This window comes from Rana temporaria, chromosome 9 (genome assembly GCF_905171775.1).
Source record: "Rana temporaria chromosome 9, aRanTem1.1, whole genome shotgun sequence".
In the NCBI taxonomy this organism is placed as follows: Eukaryota; Metazoa; Chordata; class Amphibia; order Anura; family Ranidae; genus Rana; species Rana temporaria.
Genome location: NC_053497.1, coordinates 100,875,302 through 100,894,880, shown reverse-complemented (window position 1 = coordinate 100,894,880; position 19,579 = coordinate 100,875,302). Strand labels below are relative to the sequence as shown.

General features: G+C 44.4%; 1 protein-coding gene across 1 annotated transcript in view; it reads right to left on the bottom strand.

Moving 5' to 3' along the window:
- Positions 1-19,304, bottom strand: part of SLC16A2 (solute carrier family 16 member 2) — a 310,780-nt gene extending 291,476 nt beyond the window's left edge. The window contains exon 1 of the mRNA XM_040323984.1: positions 18,989-19,304. Coding sequence (XP_040179918.1) covers positions 18,989-19,286 — 298 coding nt within the window. The 5' untranslated portion in view covers positions 19,287-19,304. The remainder of the gene's footprint in view (positions 1-18,988) is intronic.
- Positions 19,305-19,579: the final 275 nt, after the last annotated feature.

The window sequence follows — 19,579 nt, the reverse complement described above, 5'->3', positions numbered from 1 at the left end:
GCCCCTTTTTGCGATTCGCCACTGCGTCGCTTTAACTGACAAATTGCGCAACATGGCTCCCAAACAAAATTGGCATCCTTTTTTTCCCCCACAAATAGAGCTTTCTTTTGGTGGCATTTGATCACCTCTGCGGATTTTATTTTTGGCGCTATAAAACAAAAATAGAGCGACAATTTTGAAAAATAAAAAATAAAATATTTTTCACTTTTAGCTATAATAAAATATACCTAAAAAAAAAAATTTTATATATATATATATATATATATATATATATATATATATATATATACATACATACATACATATATACATACATACACACACACACACATTTTTTTTCCCCTCAGTTTAGGCCGATACATATTCTACCTATTTTTGGTTTAAATAAAAACAGTATCGGGTGGCTGGGAGTGTATGGAATGACGTTTCGACGCGGCAGCTGGTCAGACGGTGAGTCACTCACAAGCAGCATCACGGGAGGAGGCGGAGTCTGCCCGGTGTTGTGCCGAGAATGGTTCCCCGTCGGAATCGGTTTCCCCTAGCTTTCGGCTCCGTACGGAAATCCGCCTCTTCATTGCTGCTCCCCCGTGATGCTCCCTCCTACTATATCCACGAATGCCCATTAGCCCTCTGCTCTCCAGACTCTGCTTCCGCCCCTGCCCGTCCCCGGTACAATGTCATTATTCATTACACAGGAAAAAACAAAAAAACACACACACACACACACGTGTGAGATTATATATATATATCTGTGCACTATTCATCACTGCACTAGTTTATTATCATCTTTTAGTTCGTATGTCAGTTTGACGGTTAAGAATATTGCACAAACAATGGGCACACTTTAAATCCTGAAATTTATTGAACAAATATGACTTGATGCAACTTGGAATGAACATCTATCCATCTATATGTAAATCGCATAATAGGAAACATTAACTAGGATTGAACACCAATTATTAGTTTCACAATTAAGGCATTAGTAAAATACAGGTTAAACAAGCAAAAGGCCACATTTTAAAACATACAATATGTGGCACTGATGGGCACAGACTGGCAGCACTTGTGGGACCTTTCACAAGACACCTCTGACCCGACGGAATCCGGTTGCTCAGCGGGAGAACGCGGAGCAGGCGGATGACAGATCCGTCTCCACTCACTGTGCAGAGTGGAGACAGACCCAGTCCTGCTCTCCCCTATGGGGAAATCAGACCACCTGTCCTTTTTCTTTGGATCAAAGACAAGCTGATTTGCCAGAGGTAATGAAAATAGGACCACCATCTATCTGGATTTTGCGGACAAGATAGCAGCATACACGTCACTGCCGACATTCACTGCTCCATAGGGGAGAGTGCAAGGTCCGATCAGGTCCTCTTGAAAAACTGACAGGTGGACCTGATCGGACAGCCTGTGTGAAAAGGCCCTTAAGCAAGACATGGATGATCAGTGCCTTAATCATGAGTGTAGATGTCCCCTGTGTGGATTTGCCAGTTATCGTCTCTCCTCTTGTGCCGTCAGCGTGAGGATAGGACTGCCAATATTGTTTACATTGTGATCAGCTGTGATTGACCACAGGTCACATGGTAAAGAAGCTGCTGTGGTTGGCTCTTTACCCTGATCTGTGATAAGCTGTGTCCGAATCACAGATTCCTGCTGATGCACACCGCAGGGGACCAGCTGGTAGCACAATCACGGGAGGACGCTCATAGCCGCCCTCCCGGCCACGCTGTAGCCATCTTTCGGTTATAGCGTAGACGGGAAGAGGTTAAATAAAACATTGATCGTGCCAAAAATCTATCAAATGCCAAGATTTCTGCCAGGCTAACTTAGTACAGCTGTATTCTTCAAATTGATTAAATCAAGGATTTAATATTTAATGAATTCTACAGTTAGCTTCAAATGATGATGTTCCAATTTAATAATAAACTGTAGCCACCCCCCCCCCCCGTATAGTCTACATATCTTCATACACAAGTCTTAACATTACTGTTTGCCCAGTGCCGATTCAGTGATCACTGGGTGAAGGAGTTAAGTTTCTGGCAAATAAAAAGTATTTACTATCTTTCATTAACAATTTCTAACTGACCATCAGTTCCCAATGACCTTAATACGCCGCAATAAAAAGGAGAAAGAAAAAAAACACCGTCACTACAGTGGGTATAGAAAAAGAATCACCTTTTGTTGCTTGGCAGCCAGAATTGAAGACAGACACGGTTTTTGTTTTATCCAGCTTTTTTATAAACATTTTATAACAAAATGAAAGATAGTACACTACCATGTCAGGGGGAGAAAAAAAAAAAAAAAAAGAGCTTTCAAGATACACTTACATAAAAGCATCTGAATAATGTGTTACTTGCCTTTACTATCTCACTGACCCAGGTGCCCCCTTTCTACCTCCCTTACTTAGGCTGTTCCTTTCTGGTCATAGGGGTGCATAGAACGTACTCAGATAACTACCTAGTTAGTTCCTTTTTGTCCCTTACTGTTAAAAGTTTCCCCATCCCTACCTAACTCCTACACCCAATCTCCCTCTTCCCCATTCCTCTTAAAGAGGAGTTCCACCTAAAAATGGAACTTCCTCTTAACCCACTCCTCGCCCCCTTACATGCCACATTTGGCATGTAATTTTTTTTTGGGGGGGGGGCTTCAGGAGAAGGGGGACTTCCTGTCCCACTTCCTCCTTCCGCCAAGGGGCTGGAAAGGCGATTAGCTTAATGGTCTTGTCAATTGGCGCTATCAAGAGCTGGTCACACCATCATGCGAATTGGGTGCAGGGAAACCCACCCTTAAAGTTCTCTAAAACAGAGTTGGGCTTTAAAAATGTGATCATCTGGACCTGGAGATTTTCTTGGAAATCTGAATGGGCCCATTTCAACTATGTGTGTGCGTGCGATAGGGGCATCCAATTGGGGCTGTCCAGGTTTGGCAGAGCTAATGGGGCATTGTACGATCCAACGTGCTCGGGATCAAAATCAAGCAAATTTTATATAAAGATTTCCCAGTTCTGAGGATCTCATTTTCACCTGAACAAATACAGATTAATTCACTCCCCATTTTCTCTGTCAGCAACGCATATCAGGAAGCAAGATACAAATTGCTAACACAATGGTATAGTGGAGTCCCCGCTATGCTACGTGCATTTTACTTCTCAAATGTTGAACAAGTCCTGGAGATGCAATAGATAGCAAGGGCTCCGTACTAAACATCTGTGAGTGCCTCAAAATGCTACAATTTCTTACCCCGACTACAGGGACCAGTCTTTTTCTTACAAAAAATCCTGGTCCAAAGCAAGAAAAAAAATAAACACATACTCTCCAGTGAAAAAACAAACAAAACACATTTCTAGCATTGTCAAAATTGTGAGAATTCTCTTTGGAGGATCTCATTGATGCCACTTACATTGAACAATCGAGTAACCCTTTATATCCCATACAATTCAACCCCCCCCCCCTAATAAACCTTTGGCTTACCCTTCTTGTCCCCCTCCATTCTCTTATTCTGGGCTTCCCTTTTCGAATCATGACATACTTAACAGGCAAATTGTTGGCTGCTCACAGATCTGGTTAATGAAAATTTAGTTTTGACAACTATAGACACCCATGTACAATTACTTTCTGATCCTGTGATTTTTAAATTTAGTGAAGTAAAGAGAAGACAGACAGTCTTGGAGCCTGCAACATTAGTTCAGTAAAAACAGCTCCCATATTTCTGTTAAATTCTCACATAAACATTTTAGACTAGTTTAATGGTTAATGAAGACAGTGGAAAGGACATGCTGGTTGTATTTCAACAAAAATTTGCTTTGTCAGTGGAATTGTGACCTGGTCCAGTGGTAACAGCTATACCATGCTAGATTAAGATCTTGACAAAAATGTGAGGTCTGCAACACATGTCGGTAGATTTTTTTTTACAATAACCTATTTATGAGAAAAAAAAAAAAAAAACAACCACCCCCTCCTTTTAAAGGTGATTAGACAATGTAGCTTCTAGACATGCAAAGCTCACAATGTGGTGTTAGTTTTACAAATCCCTTGCTCTTTTTTTCTAGCCATGCAGCTACTATTGTACCCCCTGCAGGGACTACAATACTAAGAACGCTCTCCTCACTGTACCCGAGATCTTACACCAAACCTGCAGCCCAAGGATGGCAGCAATCACTTATTATGTAGCGCTCTGTTCCAACAGCTGGTACTTTTTATGATTGGGTGCTTACATGGACCCGATCAGAATTTTTACATGGGCGGTGGGCAGGGCTCAAACTACCAAAGCAGAGCTCTATTGTCTGAGCACCACAAATTGAAAAGGCCATTTCAATTTGGTTTTAATTTTCAAAGCAATGTCACCCATTTAATTATGTCTCTGCTTTTATTTTGTTGAGGAAAATAAATCAAAACACCCCCCTAGCATGTATAGCTACTGAAAGTTAAATAATTGTTTAATATAAAATGATGAATAATATTTCAGGCTGCAGAGTGCCTCTTGTACAAGTCAGTTTGAAAGTGTATTATAGAACTTTTAACAATAAGCTTGTATTCATTGCGAAACTTAATAAGGAGGAATAGGAATATATATATATATTATATATATATATATATATATATATATCACACACACACATACACACGAGTAAAAAAAAAAAAAAAAAAAAAAAAACACACGCAACTAACAATTTAGCTTTGCTTAGATACAGATGATAGATAGAGATACATATCACCTGTATCCAAGCAAAACTATATTGTTACTTGGGTGTTTTTATTTTTATTTTTTTTAGGCGTCATGCAAACATGTACCCCTTATAGGTGGAAAAATAAATAATACCCATCTCATCCTGTGTACTTAAGAGGTTGTAAACAACAACAACAACAACACACACACCTCTGCAAGAAAAAGGCAAAATGAGCTGAGCTTGTATGCATCACATACTAGCTCATTATGAAATACTTACCTTAGAACGATGCCCTGCAGCAGCGCCGAAACACCACTGACATGGCTGACATCTTTCCCGGAGTTACTTCCAGGATCGCAGGCTCCGACGCTGTGCTTGGACAGAGGCACGATGATGTCACTCCTGCGCATGGGGGCCCACAGTCATGGCATGGGTCATTCCTTCAGTGCGCCGATAACATCGGCAGCAGCATATATAGTGTAAAAAAAAAAAAAAAAAAAAAAAAAAAAAAAAAAAAAGTTTAAGAGCTAATTACAGTACCTACAGGTAAGCCTTATTACTATAGGCTTAACTGTAGGTACAATTAAAAAGGGATACTTTATTTCCTTTTAGCCTCCAAGTCTCTGCTCTTCAGTTGAGTTTCAGTGTCCGATTGGGTGCGACTTCTGGGGGCCCTGTAGGCAAGAGGGACACCAATGGTAGAATTTAACCCCCACTGCTACCTTGAGTAATGGCGAGTGATTCAAGTAGCATTTATTTGAAACCCATCTGCTGTTTGCAGGGCGTGCTTTAAAATAAATAAAATCAAGAGACCACACACAGATGTATGACATAAGATAAAGCCGAGGTGGGGTCTCTCTCCCAAAAAAAAAAAAAAAAAAAAAAAAAAAAGTCCACAATCTTCAGAATTTATTGGTTTTCTATAAAAGAGACAGTATTAGACAGCAGATATAAAAATACATTTTAGCCTTGATCACTACAAATGGCATGTAAAAAAGTCGTTCATTTGCCAATAGATAGAGTTACTTGGGGGGGAGGTGAAAACACATGAAAAAAAAAAAAGAAAAAAAAAAAAAAACACACACACACACACACACAATTGATTTATATCCACCCTACTCAGACAGCCTGTGTATAGATGCCTGTATATCAATCCATTCATTAGATCCAGGACCATCCTTCCATCTAGATGTTAGGCTGCATTCACACCTTTGCGTAGGCGATTTGCGGCGTTTTGTACCGTGAGAAATTGCGGCGTTTTGTACCGCGTTTTTAACCCAATGTTTTTTACAGGTCATTGTCGGCAACGCCGAAGCCGCCTGAATAAGCGTGACAAAAAGGGGTCCGGGACTTGTTTGAGCTTCAGGCGATCGGCGTGGAGATGTGAACCATCTCCATAGAGATTAAATGTCATTCTCCCCTCCAGCGTATCTGAGCGTCGCGCTTCAGGCGTTTTGTCGCTCAGGTGTGAATGGAGCCTTACTCACAACAAAGTTATTTCACATAACGCGATACGGTTTTAAAATGTATTGAAACCCCCCCGCTCGCCTTACAGATGTATACTTACAAAAGTGACAATATTAATATTAAAACATGATCCAGTTCAGCTAGTGTGTCCATCTCTCACCGCTCCACAGATCACTCGAAGAGCAGTGTTCCAGGGTTGAAATGACACTTTTGATAGCTGCATGGTCACACTGATGCGTTTCGTCATCACTTCAGAGGGCCCAGCTGAACTGGATCAGGTTTTAATGCTTTTATTAAATGTCACTTTTGTAAGTGTACATCTGTAAGAGGGGGGGGGGGGGGGGATCACATATATACATACATATACACACACACACACACACACACACATTGGCTGTCTGGTGAGTCCAATACCATAAGGGAGAGGTCTCACGAGGTGCAGTGACGGGAACTTTGGATGTCCATTTGTGAATCATGTTTTTGGACCGAATCTTTAATTTGGTTGGATATTGGATTATATTATTAACAATAATTGGAGACACACAGGGTAGAATATACCCAATATGCGCTACTAATGCTATAGGACAGTGAGGTAGTTCCAAAACATCTGCGGTGCCAAGGTTCACCATTTCCCCATGATGCTTAACATTGCAGAGTGCATGAGCATCATGGGAAATGTAGTTCCAAAACATCTGGGGTGCCATGGTTCGCCATCGCTGCTATAGGATATACATTTAAAGCATATGTGTTTTGTATGGTTTACTTTATAGCAGTTGCCATTGTGTCCATTTGAAATAGCTTTAGAAGTCACTTTTTCTATGAGCACTGGGAGAGAGGCATCTTAACCAAGTCGATCGATCCACTTGTATCAGTATTGAAACCATACATGGACAGACATTAATGTAATTAAAAACCATATACAATTGGTTAGTCAGAAAAAGACATTAAGATTCAATAAAGTGGCAAAACAAAAAATTGTTCCAGAGTGTCCCCTGTATTTTTCTCTGGTTCTGCTCTGTGTTCCTCCGGTCCCCCACCCCCTATCCTCCATGCATTCCTCCGGTCATCGCCCCCCAGATCTTTCAGGATGGAGAGATGATAAAAGGAGCCGGTAAACATGTAATTTACCTGCTTCTTCCTTTTCCGAATGAACAGAGTCAGTGATCACCGACTGTCTATTCATAACCAAGCATTGTAAACCATGTTAATGGTTTAGACCCCTGAGATCTCACCAACAGCCCCCCCTACCCCAAGATTGAATATAAATTAATTTATATAATAAGCTACCAAATGTGCTGAAAACTGGTGCCACTGTCACATGATCGTAAAACCCTCCCCCCTCATTATACAATCTGATGGCTTGAGTGTGCTTGCCTCAGAGTGCACATATTCTTACAACCCCATAGTCTTCCTAATGCTGATTAAAATAGATGATCCGGACAAAAAAAGAACTCCTACATATTAAAAATAAAATAAAAGGGTCTTCTTGCACAAATTGCAAGACTTTCAAAGATCAGGATGCATTTGGGCACCATACCTCCACCTGTGGCATTCTGTGTTTACTTTGATGCAATCAAAAATTGACAGTGAAGCTGTAAGGCAAGTGGCCATCTAGAGCAAGTCAGACATCGTAAGCCTGGACCCTCTTTTAGATAGGACTAAAGTCTAGTCCTGTCCTACTGTAAAGAAAAAGCAGCAAGCTAGGATATTTGTATATGTAGCTTTTGGATGTCAGAGTAAAGTGGTGCATTGATCATTATTTCCTCTATGATGGCATCCCATATAGGGAACCAAAAACAATAAAGTTAGCAAAGTTCATTGAGAAAGCACACAAGGAATACCAAGCAACTTTGCAAATAACTGTTAATCTGTATAATTTACAATAAAGGGAGTTCCTATAAATTGCACAGTTAAGCTTCTGTAACCATGCATTTTATTGCTAAAATCTCAAAATGGCAGCACTGTAAATAGCAAAATCACTAAATATGTATGTATATATATATATATATATATATATATATATATATATACACACACACACACACACACACACACACACACACACACACACATACATATACACATATACACACACACACACACCTAATCGATTATGAAAATTGTAATCAAGTTGTAATCGATTACAATTTTCATAATCGATTAATCGGCCAGTAACATAATGGGGTTAAAAAAAAACTAAATATAGCTCTTTATAGTACAAAAAAGCAAATTGCTACTGTAAATATTACTTTCACAAAAAAATGAGCCCCTTACAGTAGCGATTATTTGCTCTTTTTGTACATTTGTTTTTTTAACCCCATTATGTTACTAAACATCTCAGGCCTGGGTTCACACCTCTGTTTTTTGCAGAAACACACTACAGTTCATTTACATGTTTTCCTATGGGACACATTCACATCCATCATTTTTTTTCAGCTGTTGCGTATTTGGAGAGGGCAAGGACTAACACAAAACGGGGCTATTTTTTTTTTTTGGTTCAATATACTTCAATGGAGAAGCTGCAGAAAAGCATGTAATGTGTTTTTGCGGCAATTTGTGTTTTGTAATCTGCCCAACAAATTGGCCTCAAAAAATGTAAAAATGCCAATTTTTTTTTTTTTTTTTAATGTTATTATCTGATTAATCGAAACAATAATTGGCCAACTAATCGATTATGAAAATAATCGTTAGTTGCATTATAATATATAACACACACACACATTATATCAGACCAATGTTCCTTGACTAAACATGAGCTAGTGCTATAAGCACATAAATACATGGATAGGCAGGTAATCACCTAATGTCCGTGGAGATTACAGGTATAGTCAGAGGCCCCTGGTACATGAATAGGAAGAAGGAGCTCAGCTTTCACTTAATACTATAGCACAACGGGGGCAGGAGTACCCACTTGCATGGTGCATTTTTACTAATGGGAGTCCACCATCTGTCTTGTTGGACAGCAGATGGTATCACCTCACATCAGTAAATAGATTTATGCTGAACGTGGTCACAGCACGGGACATGAAATAAGTTACCTATCCGATTAAATAATATCTTGTAATTATGGAAGAATGAGAGATTCAGCAGAATTCCAGCTCAGGCAGTTACTGGCATGTATGGATAATACCTAAACTACATATTTCTGAAACAAGAAATGGAAATTTTTATGGTTATCCCAGGTTTAGACCACGGCTTTGAAGAGTTAGACAAGGCTCACATTTGTGTGATGCAGGAACCAGCTCGATTACAGTGCCGGTTCCCGCATAGCATCTCTCCTGCAGGCAGTTCATACTGCCCTCCGCAAACCTCTGTGGGGACATTGTTAAAGCGGAGTTCCGCCTAAAACAAAAATCTATTATATTAAAAGATCAGCAGCTACAAATACTGCATCTGCTGACTTTTAATATTAGGACACTTGCCTGTCCTGGGCACTCGCGATGTCGGCACCCAAAGCCGATGTCTCCCTCGGCACTCGGGTGCTGCTGCCACCATTTTCGGTAAGGGAATCAGCGGCTTCACTTCCTGGATTTCGCATGCGTGGCTCGCGCTGCGCATTCCCACTGATCCCTGCTGTCTTTTGAAACTCCACTTTGACACCCCCAGATCGCAGTGTGAACTCACATGAATCAGATCGCATGGGTGAGAAAATTCCCTGCCTATTTTTATGCAAATCCAATGCGAGTTCAGCCATGCAACTGCATGCGCACGGGAGGCGCTAGTGACAGCACGATCGCCTTCACTAACAGCACGCTCAGTGTGCCTGCGACATTGGTGCCCCCTTTTTTTTTTTTTTTTTTAATATCTCCTTAACCGTGTAGGTTAACCACTTAAGGACCGCCCACTGTATATATACGTCCAAAGAATGGCACGGCTGAGCAGATGGACGTACCAGCACGTCCTGTACATCAACCGCTGGCGTGCGCCCGCGACCCAGTCCGAAGCTCCGGGACCGGGAGACCCGCGGACACGATCGCCGCTGGGGTCCCGCGATCGGTCCCCAGAACTGAAGAACGGGGAGAGCTGCATGTAAACACGGCTTCCCTGTGCTTCACTGTGGCAGCTGCATCGATCGTGTCATCCCCTTTATTTTAGTTTTTTTACCAGTATTTGCGGCAATCTGCGTTTTTTTATCATGACTGCGACATTATGGCAGACACTTTTGACACCATTTTGGGACCATTGTAATTTTTACAGCGATTAGTGCTAAAAAATGCAGATTACTGTAAAAATGACACTGGCAGTGAAGGGGTTAACCTGTAGGGGGCGCTGAAGGAGTCAAGTGTGTCCTAGGGAAATTCTTGTAACTGTCAGGGGGAGTGGCTTGCCGTGACATGTCAATGATCGTTGTTCCCGATAACAGGGAACACGATCAGTGACAGTGTCACCTAGGCAGAATGGGGAGATGTTGCGTTTACACAAACATCTCCCTGTTCTTCAGCTCTGTGATCCGATCACCGGACACACAGCTCGCAAATTAAAGGGACGTACCTGCACACCCATTTGCGCAGCCGTGCCATTCTGTCGACGTACATCATTCTGTGGTGGTCGGAAACCGGTTAAAATATTTTTTTCCCCAGCAAGAATTGTTATTATTAATTATTATTATACTCTCCTGTATCTTTCCGACTATAGAAGTTAAACTAACAGGTCTAGTTACTTGGTAAAGACTTTGTTCCCATTTTAAATAGCATCATGCTGTGGGGATGTTTTTCAGCGGCAGGAACTGAGACACTAGTCAGGATCAAGGGAAAGAAGAATGCAGCAATGTAGAGATCCTTGATGAAAACCTTCTCCAGAACACTCTGGACCTCAAACTGGAGTGAAGGATCCAAGCCAAGATAACAACAGGAGTGGAAACAGGACAACTCTGAACGTCCTTGAGGGACCTAGCAAGAGCGCAGAATTGAACCCGATTTAACATCTCTGGATGCAACCTGATAGAGCTTGAGAGGTCCTGCGAAGAATGGAAGAAACTGCCTAAAAATAGGTGTGCAGAGCTTGTAGCATCATTCAAACAAGACTTGAGGCTGTAATTGGTGCTTCAAAGTATTGAGCAAAGGCTGTTTTTACTTTTTTTTATTTTTTATTTACAAAGATTTCAAAAACAAAAAGTCTGCCTGGAGTTTCTCTTTAAGATTACTATAAACAAAAAAAGTCATAAATGCGACAAATACAATAATTTACTTGAAACAAATCAATGAGCCTCATTCCATTCTGCTCATTTTCAGTAGAATACATTTTCCTCATGCAAAATATCATTAAAATATAAAATGTATAAGAATATGAAGGACACACTTAATTTACACAAGCCATCAACACCATGCATATGGGTGATATAGCAATGTTCCTTTAATAAGTTTATCCATGGGTAAAACATATAAATGGTGTAATGAAAACCTTAAGAATCATAATTCACAAACTGTAGACCTTAAAACATGGGTGCTCAACCTGTGGCCCTCCAGCTGTTGCAAAACTACAAGTCCCATCATGCCTCTGCCTTTGGAGTCATGCTTGTTTACCCGACAGCCTTGCAAGGCATCATAGGACTTTTAGTACTGCAACAGCTGGAGGGTCAAAGGTTGAGCACCCATGCCTTAAAACAATGCAAGCAAAAACAGCCAGCTGCACTCAGTATGTCATGACGCTTAGACTTACTTCCTATGGGCACTGGTATCTGTCCTGCACGTAGGCATTCTATAGAGTTGGATGCATGTACACAGTTGCATGTCAAAATTTGAGGCAGAAGCAGCCGAATGTCCCTCAACACACACTGCCTGCATTTGGCTGGATTAGCTGCCCCTGCATTGCTGTCAAATTTTGATATGTGGTTGTGTCTGTGCAGCCGCAGCATCTGCCTCCACCTCTATAGGCTGCCTGAAGGCAGCTGGGGGCAGATGCTGGACAAAGTCAGTCTACATGCAAGACAGCTGCCAGCGCTCATCTTAACGAAGCCCAACATGCCATAAAGTAGCGACAAAGAAAATGCAGTAAGTTACCCAAGGCCCATATGCAGTTCTGTGCGCTTTTTTCCTGCACAAAATGCATGCACAACGTTTTCCATGTATTCCAATGGCTCTAGGTCACACCATGCAGTAAGTTGCCGACGCAGAAACTGACTGCATGGTGTCAACTAGAGCCATTGGAATACATGGAAAACGCTGTGCATGCATTTTTAGTGCAGGAAAAAAAAAAAAGCACACGGAACTGCATCTGGTGTGAACTGGCCTTAAAGATAGCCACAAAGATCACAATTGGATTGTACATGGTGAAGGCCTACCTAAACAATAGATTCAGTTTAGATTCAACTAGGCTGGACCACACACTACATAGTTTTGGTAATCCTAAAGATAAAACATGGGGGGAAAAAAAAAAAAAACAAACACAGGTGTGCTTGCCAACATCCTCCAGATCACTGCAAAATGATGCCCAAATTCTGCATTTAAGCATGAAGAGTATGATTAATAGGAAGCAGGCAATAGTAAAAACCCATCAGCCTTCTATACAACCTAGCACTAGACTAATATTTGTATGTATAAGGAAACTATTTAAAACACACTCTTTTTATTTTGGGGGGGGGGGGGGGGGAGAGAAAATGTTTGTCTTCAACAGGAAGGGCACAGGATGCTGCATTAAAAGGGACTATAAGAGATATCAAAGTAAAAGCGACATCACAGATATCCCAATCTTAGTTTTCTATAGCCCAGGTAAAAAGCATGTGCTTGTGACAATGTGCATGGGAAGTAATGGCCTCTGCAAAATAGACAAGGAATGAATATGCTCAACTGTCCTGAATTGTACAAGGATTTGATGTCTGTTAAGAAGTGTACAGTAAATGGAGCTTTGTTTTCTAATCACACACATGTCTACATTATAAATGCACTGGACAGCACAGGTCCTGACGACTCCCGAGGCAGGGCAAAGACAGTACATAGTATGGAAATAATGATAGATACAGGTTCCAGGACATCTACACTGACTTCAGGAAACGGTTAGAAACCCTACAGGCTATGCAACACACAGATACGTGTACAGGACCCATATGGAATGGCAGATGTGGTCGTGGGACAGGAAAGGCACTGCATGGTATGATTACTGTCCCCATGTAAATGACAGATAACTGTCCTCGTACATCTATAGTGACTTCAGGAGAGATCTAGAAAACCTGCAGCGCATGCAACTCTTCAGGTGAGAAATAGGAACATTACAGATCATGTAGAGCTGGCCATACTATAAAGTCATAGCAGGAACAAAAGAGGTCTCTGGACAGCTGCACTCTGAACAAATTGTAGCCTTTATTAAAAGGACAGCACTACAAGTCACAGCAAAAATAAAACACAACCTGGGCCTGACGCGTTTCGCACTGGAACTAGTGCTTAGTCATACTATAACGTCATATTCTACCAATTTGTGCAATGGGCTGATCAAATTATTCACATAAATTGGATAATACGATCAGATCCATGAATGGGAACCCGATAGACTATGTAAAACACAGACACAGAATTAGCTGTTGATTTCAAGCAAAAACGATCATTTTCATTATAAAATCAGCCCGATTGGTCTGGGTTGAGAATTGGATTGTAGGAAAGCAGATCATTCCACTCTTTGGATTGTACAGTAAATCTGTTTTGATTATAGATTATATGAAATCATTCCGCATATGCCCACCAGTAGATCTGCCATCAAACTATATGCTACAAGGGCCTGTCTGATTTGGCATATACTGAAACGCATACCTTCAGTTTCTCATAGTTTTGATAAGAATCATCATATACATTACAAAAACGCATTTAGTCCCCTCCCCCTCCCTCCCCAAACAACTCCAAATTTACCAAATCTATGCACAGTAATGAGGACCTACCTAATCTATCCATCTACTCAATCTGTATTCAGACAGTTCCTTGTACTACATAGTTGTTGGGGAGATCTAATAGAAACTGAACAATTGTGATTGGTCAGCTTACAGAAGTAGATTGTATAGTGTGTGACCAGCTTAACACACATCCAGTCTTTGTGTACACAAGGGCAGATAACAGTCTTCCCCAGAGCCTCTGCTGGGTCAGTGTGTGGGGTGTGAGCCCCCAGGACTCAGTATAATCTGTAGTACAGATGTGAGGGCCCCCCCAACTATTCCCCTGGCAGTACCAGACCAACACAAAGTGGCACATAAAATTGTGAAGTGAAAGGAAAATGATAAATGGCTTCCATTTTTATTAATTTTTTTTACAAATAAATATTATCTGAAAAGTGTGACGTGCATTTGTATTTATCCCCCTTTACTCCAATACCACCAAGTGGAAGCAATTGCCTTCAGAAGTCACCCAATTAGTACTAAATAGAGTCCACGTGTGTGTGCAATTTAATCTTAGTGTAAATACAGCTGTTATGTGAAGCCCCCAGAGGTTTGTTAGAGGACCTTAGTGAACAAACAGCATCATGAAGGCCATGGAACACACCAGACAGGTCAGGGATAAAGTTGTGGAAAGTTTAAAGCAGGGTAAAGTTTAAAAAAAATAAAATAAAAAATTCCAAGCTTTGAATATCTCATGTTCAATCCAACATCAAACAAATGGAAAGAGTATGGCACAACTGCAAACCTACCAAGACATGGTCATCCACCTAAACCGATGGGCCGGGCAAAAAGAGCATTAATCAGAGAAGGCGCCAAGAGGCACATGATAACTCTGGAGGAGCTGCAGAGATCCACAGCTCAGGTGGGAGAATCTGTCCTCAGGACAACTATTAGTCGTGCACTCCACAAATCTTTCCTTTATGGAAGAGTGACAAGAGGAAAGCCACTATTGAAAGAAAGCCATAAGAAGTCCCTTGTGCAGTTTGCGAGAAGCCATGTGGGGGACACAGCAAACGTGTGGAAGAAGGTTCTCTGGTCAGATGGGACCAACATTAAACTAGTCAGCCACAAACGCTGTGTGGCAGAAAACAAACAATGCACATCACCCTGAAGCATGTTGTGTGGGTGCATTTCTTCAGCAGGTACAGGAAAGCTGGTCAGAGTTGATGGGAAGATGGAGGGGGCCAAATACAGGGCAATCTTAGATAAAAACCTGTGGCAGTCTGCAAAAGACTTGAGACTGGGGTGGAGGGTCACCTCACAGCAAGACAAGACCCTAAACATACAACCAGAGCTACAATGGAATGATTTAGATCAGGGGTCTCCAAACTGCGGCCCTGGGGCCCTTTGCTTGCCTTTATCCGGCCCTTGGGGCACTTTTATATCCACTGACGCCAACAATGGGGAATCATCCTTGTTGCTGAAACCACCCATGGAGCACTATTCATCCAACTGATATTATAAAAAGAGGTACGATTCCTTCTATTGACACCAACAATGGGGCACTAGTCCTCACACTGACACCAAAGATATGGTATTGTTTACTCCCAATGGCCACAGTCCGGGCCTCCTAAAGTCTGAAGGACAGTAAACTGGCCCGTTTGTTTAGAAAGTTTGGAGACCCTTGGTTTAGATCAAAGCATATTCATGTGTTAGAATGGCCCAGTCAAAGTCCAGACCTAAATCCAATTGAGAATCTGTGGCAAGACTTGAAAATATTTTGCAAAGAAGAATTGGCAAAAATGTCACTCTCTAGATGTGCAAAGCTGGTAGAGACATCCCCAAAAAGGCTTGCAGCTGAAAGGTGGTTCTACAAAATACTGACCCAGGGGCTGAATACAAATGCACACCACACTTTATTTTTTATTTTTTTATTACAAATATCTGAAAAGTCTTAGTATAGTTTGTGGGGGGGGGGTGATGCGAGTGCCCCCTGTCTGCAGTGGGGGGGGGGGGTGTCAGTCCCCAGTATAGTCTGTAGGAGAATGGTGTGAGCCCCCCTCCCCATCTGTACCCCTCAGTGTGTGCATACATGGGGGCCTCACATGCCCCCCCCCCCCCCGACAGTTTGTGCAGTGTGGGGGGGGGGGGTGTCAGTCCCCAAGGATCAGTATAAACTGTAGGGAGGCGAGTCCCCCTTTGTGGAGATGTCAGTCCCCTGGGCTCAGTATAGTCTGTAAGGGGGTGATGCAAGGCCCCCCCCGCTGTCTGTACCCCACCCCCCCTAGTGAGTGTGTGTGTGATTCCCCGGGGTGATGTGAGCCCCCCCCCCCCTGTCTGTACCCCCAGTGTGTGCAGTGTTAATCCACTTGGCTCAGTATAGTCTGTAGGGGGATGTTGCGGGGGGTGCCCCCATCTGTACCCCCACTGTGTGCTGTGTAGAGGCGTCTATACTGAGCCCAGTGGACCGTCTTTAGGGGGGGGGGCGAGATGATGCAAGCACCCCGTCTGTACCCCCAGTGTGTGCAGTGTGGGGGTGTCAGTCCTCTGAGCTCAGTATAATCTGTAGGTGGATAATGTGAGGCCCCCCTCTGACTGTACCCCCAGTGTGCGAGCCACCCCTGCTTGTACCTCCAGTGTGTGCAGTGTGGGTGTGTCCCCCCCCCTCCTCTATGTGCAGTGGGGTGTGTGGAGCATGTCCCCCCCCCCCTACTATACGTAGTGGGATGTGTGGAGTGTGTCCCCCCTCTATATATGTAGTGTGGGGTGTCCCCCCCCCCTTCTCTATATGTAGTGTGGGGTGTGTGGAGTGTAGGGAGCACATTGCTCCTGTCATAGGATAAGACAAAGACGTTTGCCCCCCTCGCTCCTGTCCTGCACGGTGTTACCTGTCCTGCCCCCCCCCCTCTATGTAGTGTGGGGGTCCCCCCTCTCCATATGTAGTGTCCCCCCTTCCTCCTCATGCAGTGTGGGGTGCCCCCCTTCCCTCAATGTAGTGACCCCCCCTTCTCTATATGTAGTGTGGGGTGTGCCCCCCTCCCTCCTCTATATGTAGTGTCCCCCCCTTCTCTATATGTAGTGTCCCCCCCTTCCTCATGCAGTGTGGGGTGCCCCCCTCCCTCCTCTCTCTATATGTAGTGTCCCCTCTCTCTATACGTAGTGTGGGGTGCCCCCTCCCTCCTCTGTCTATATGTAGTGCCCCCCCCTTCTCTATATGTAGTGTGCCCCCTCCCTCTATATGTAGTCCCCCCCCCCTTTCTCTATATGTAGTGTCCCCCCTTCTCTATATGTAGTGTGGGGTGTGCCCCCTCCCTCCATATGTAGTGTCCCCTCCTCTCTCTATATGTAGTGTGCCCCCACCCTCCTCTCTCTATATATATGTAGTGTCCCCTCTCTCTATACGTAGTGTGGGGTGTGCCTCCTCTCTCTATATGTAGTGTGGGGTGTGCCCCCTCCCTCCTCTCTCTATATGTAGTGTCCCTCCTCTCTCTATATGTGTAGTGTCCCCCCTTCTCTATACGTAGTGTGGGGTGTGCCCCCTCCCTCCTCTCTATATGTAGTGTGGGGTGTGCCCCCTCCCTCCTCTCTATATGTGTAGTGTGCCCCCTTCTCTATATGTAGTGTGGGGTGTTCCCCCTCCCTCTATATGTAGTGTGGGGTGTGCCCCCTCCCTCCTCTCTCTATATGTAGTGTCCCCCCCTTCTCTATATGTAGTGTGGGGTGTGCCCCCTCCCTCTGTATGTAGTGTCCCCCTTCTCTATATGTAGTGTGGGGTGTGCCCCCTCCCTCCTCTCTCTATATGTAGTGTCCCCCCCTTCTCTATATGTAGTGTGGGGTGTGCCCCCTCCCTCCTCTCTCTATATGTAGTGTCCCCTCTCTCTATACGTAGTGTGGGGTGTGCCCCCTCCCTCTATATGTAGTGTCCCCCCTTCTCTATATGTAGTGTGGGGTGTGCCCCCTCCCTCCTCTCTCTATATGTAGTGTCCCCCCTTCTCTATATGTAGTGTGGGGTGTGCCCCCTCCCTCCTCTCTCTATATGTAGTGTCCCCCCCTTCTCTATATGTAGTGTGGGGTGTGCCCCCTCCCTCCTCTTTCTATATGTAGTGTCCCCCCCTTCTCTATATGTAGTGTGGGGTGTGCCCCCTCCCTCCTCTCTATATGTAGTGTCCCCTCCTCTCTCTATATGTAGTGTGGGGTGTCCCCCCCTTCTCTATATGTAGTGTGGGGTGTGCCCCCTCCCTCCTCTCTCTATATGTAGTGTCCCCTCCTCTCTCTATACGTAGTGTGGGGTGCACCCCCTCCCTCCTCTCTCGGTATGTAGTGTGGGGTGCACCCCCTCCCTCCTCTCTCTATATGTAGTGTCCCCTCCTCTCTCTATATGTAGTGTCCCCCCCTTCTCTATATGTAGTGTGGGGTGCACCCCCTCCCTCCTCTCTCTATATGTAGTGTGGGGTGCACCCCCTCCCTCCTCTCTCTATATGTAGTGTCCCCTCCTCTCTCTATATGTAGTGTCCCCCCTTCTCTATATGTAGTGTGGGGTGCACCCCCTCCCTCCTCTCTCTGTATGTAGTGTCCCTTCCTCTCTCTATATGTAGTGTGGGGTGTGCCCCCTCCCTCTATATGTAGTGTCCCCCCCTTCTATATATGTAGTGTGGGGTGCACCCCCTCCCTCCTCTCTCTATATGTAGTGTGGGGTGCACCCCCTCCCTCCTCTCTCTGTATGTAGTGTCCCCTCCTCTCTCTATATGTAGTGTGGGGTGTGCCCCCTTCTCTATATGTAGTGTGGGGTGCACCCCCTCCCTCCTCTCTCTATATGTAGTGTCCCCTCCTCTCTCTATATGTAGTGTCCCCTCTCTCTATACGTAGTGTGGGGTGTGCCCCCTCCCTCTATATGTAGTGTCCCCCCCTTCTCTATATGTAGTGTGGGGTGTGCCCCCTCCCTCCTCTCTCTATATGTAGTGTGGGGTGTGTGGAATGTAGGGAGCACGTGGCTCCTGTCATAGGATAACACAGAGGAGAAGAAGTTCGCCCCCCCTCTCCCCTGTCCCGCACGGTGTTACCTGTCTTGAAGTCCTGTCCCCCGGCGCCTCCCATCTCTTTCTGCAGCATAACATACAGGATCCCGAACGAGTTCTGGATGCCGAAGATGGAGCCGCTGCACCAGGTGGCCGCCAGAACCACCACCCAGCCGAACCCTCCTTCGGGCACTCTGCTCCGGACCTCGTCCTCCTGTTTGCCCCGTCCAGGCTCCTCAGCAGTTCCCGTCACCCCTTCCGGGGTTCCCCCGAGCAGGCTGTCCCGCATCCCCTGCTCTTCCCCCGGTGGCAGGTTCTCGTCCTCCTCCGTTTCTTCTTCCATGGCTCGGCACTCCTCCCTCTCCTCCTCCCTTTTCCCGCCCAGCGCCCCTCCCTGGCTCCACCCACCGTTCTCCGGCCCGCCCGGCCCCGCTCTACCTGCTCCGGGAGGTGTCCGCCAATGACAGGGCCCCTTACCTGTCCTATAGAAAGCGGTGCTGAACCGGGCCGCACCGGAGGAGGGAGGCGGCAGGGAGGGTCACCGGGAGCTTATTGTTAGAGGCGGGCCCCGCCCCCTTCATTGTGGAGGAGAAAGACGTTGTCAGTGATGAACTTTTCCCACAAACGCCAACTCTG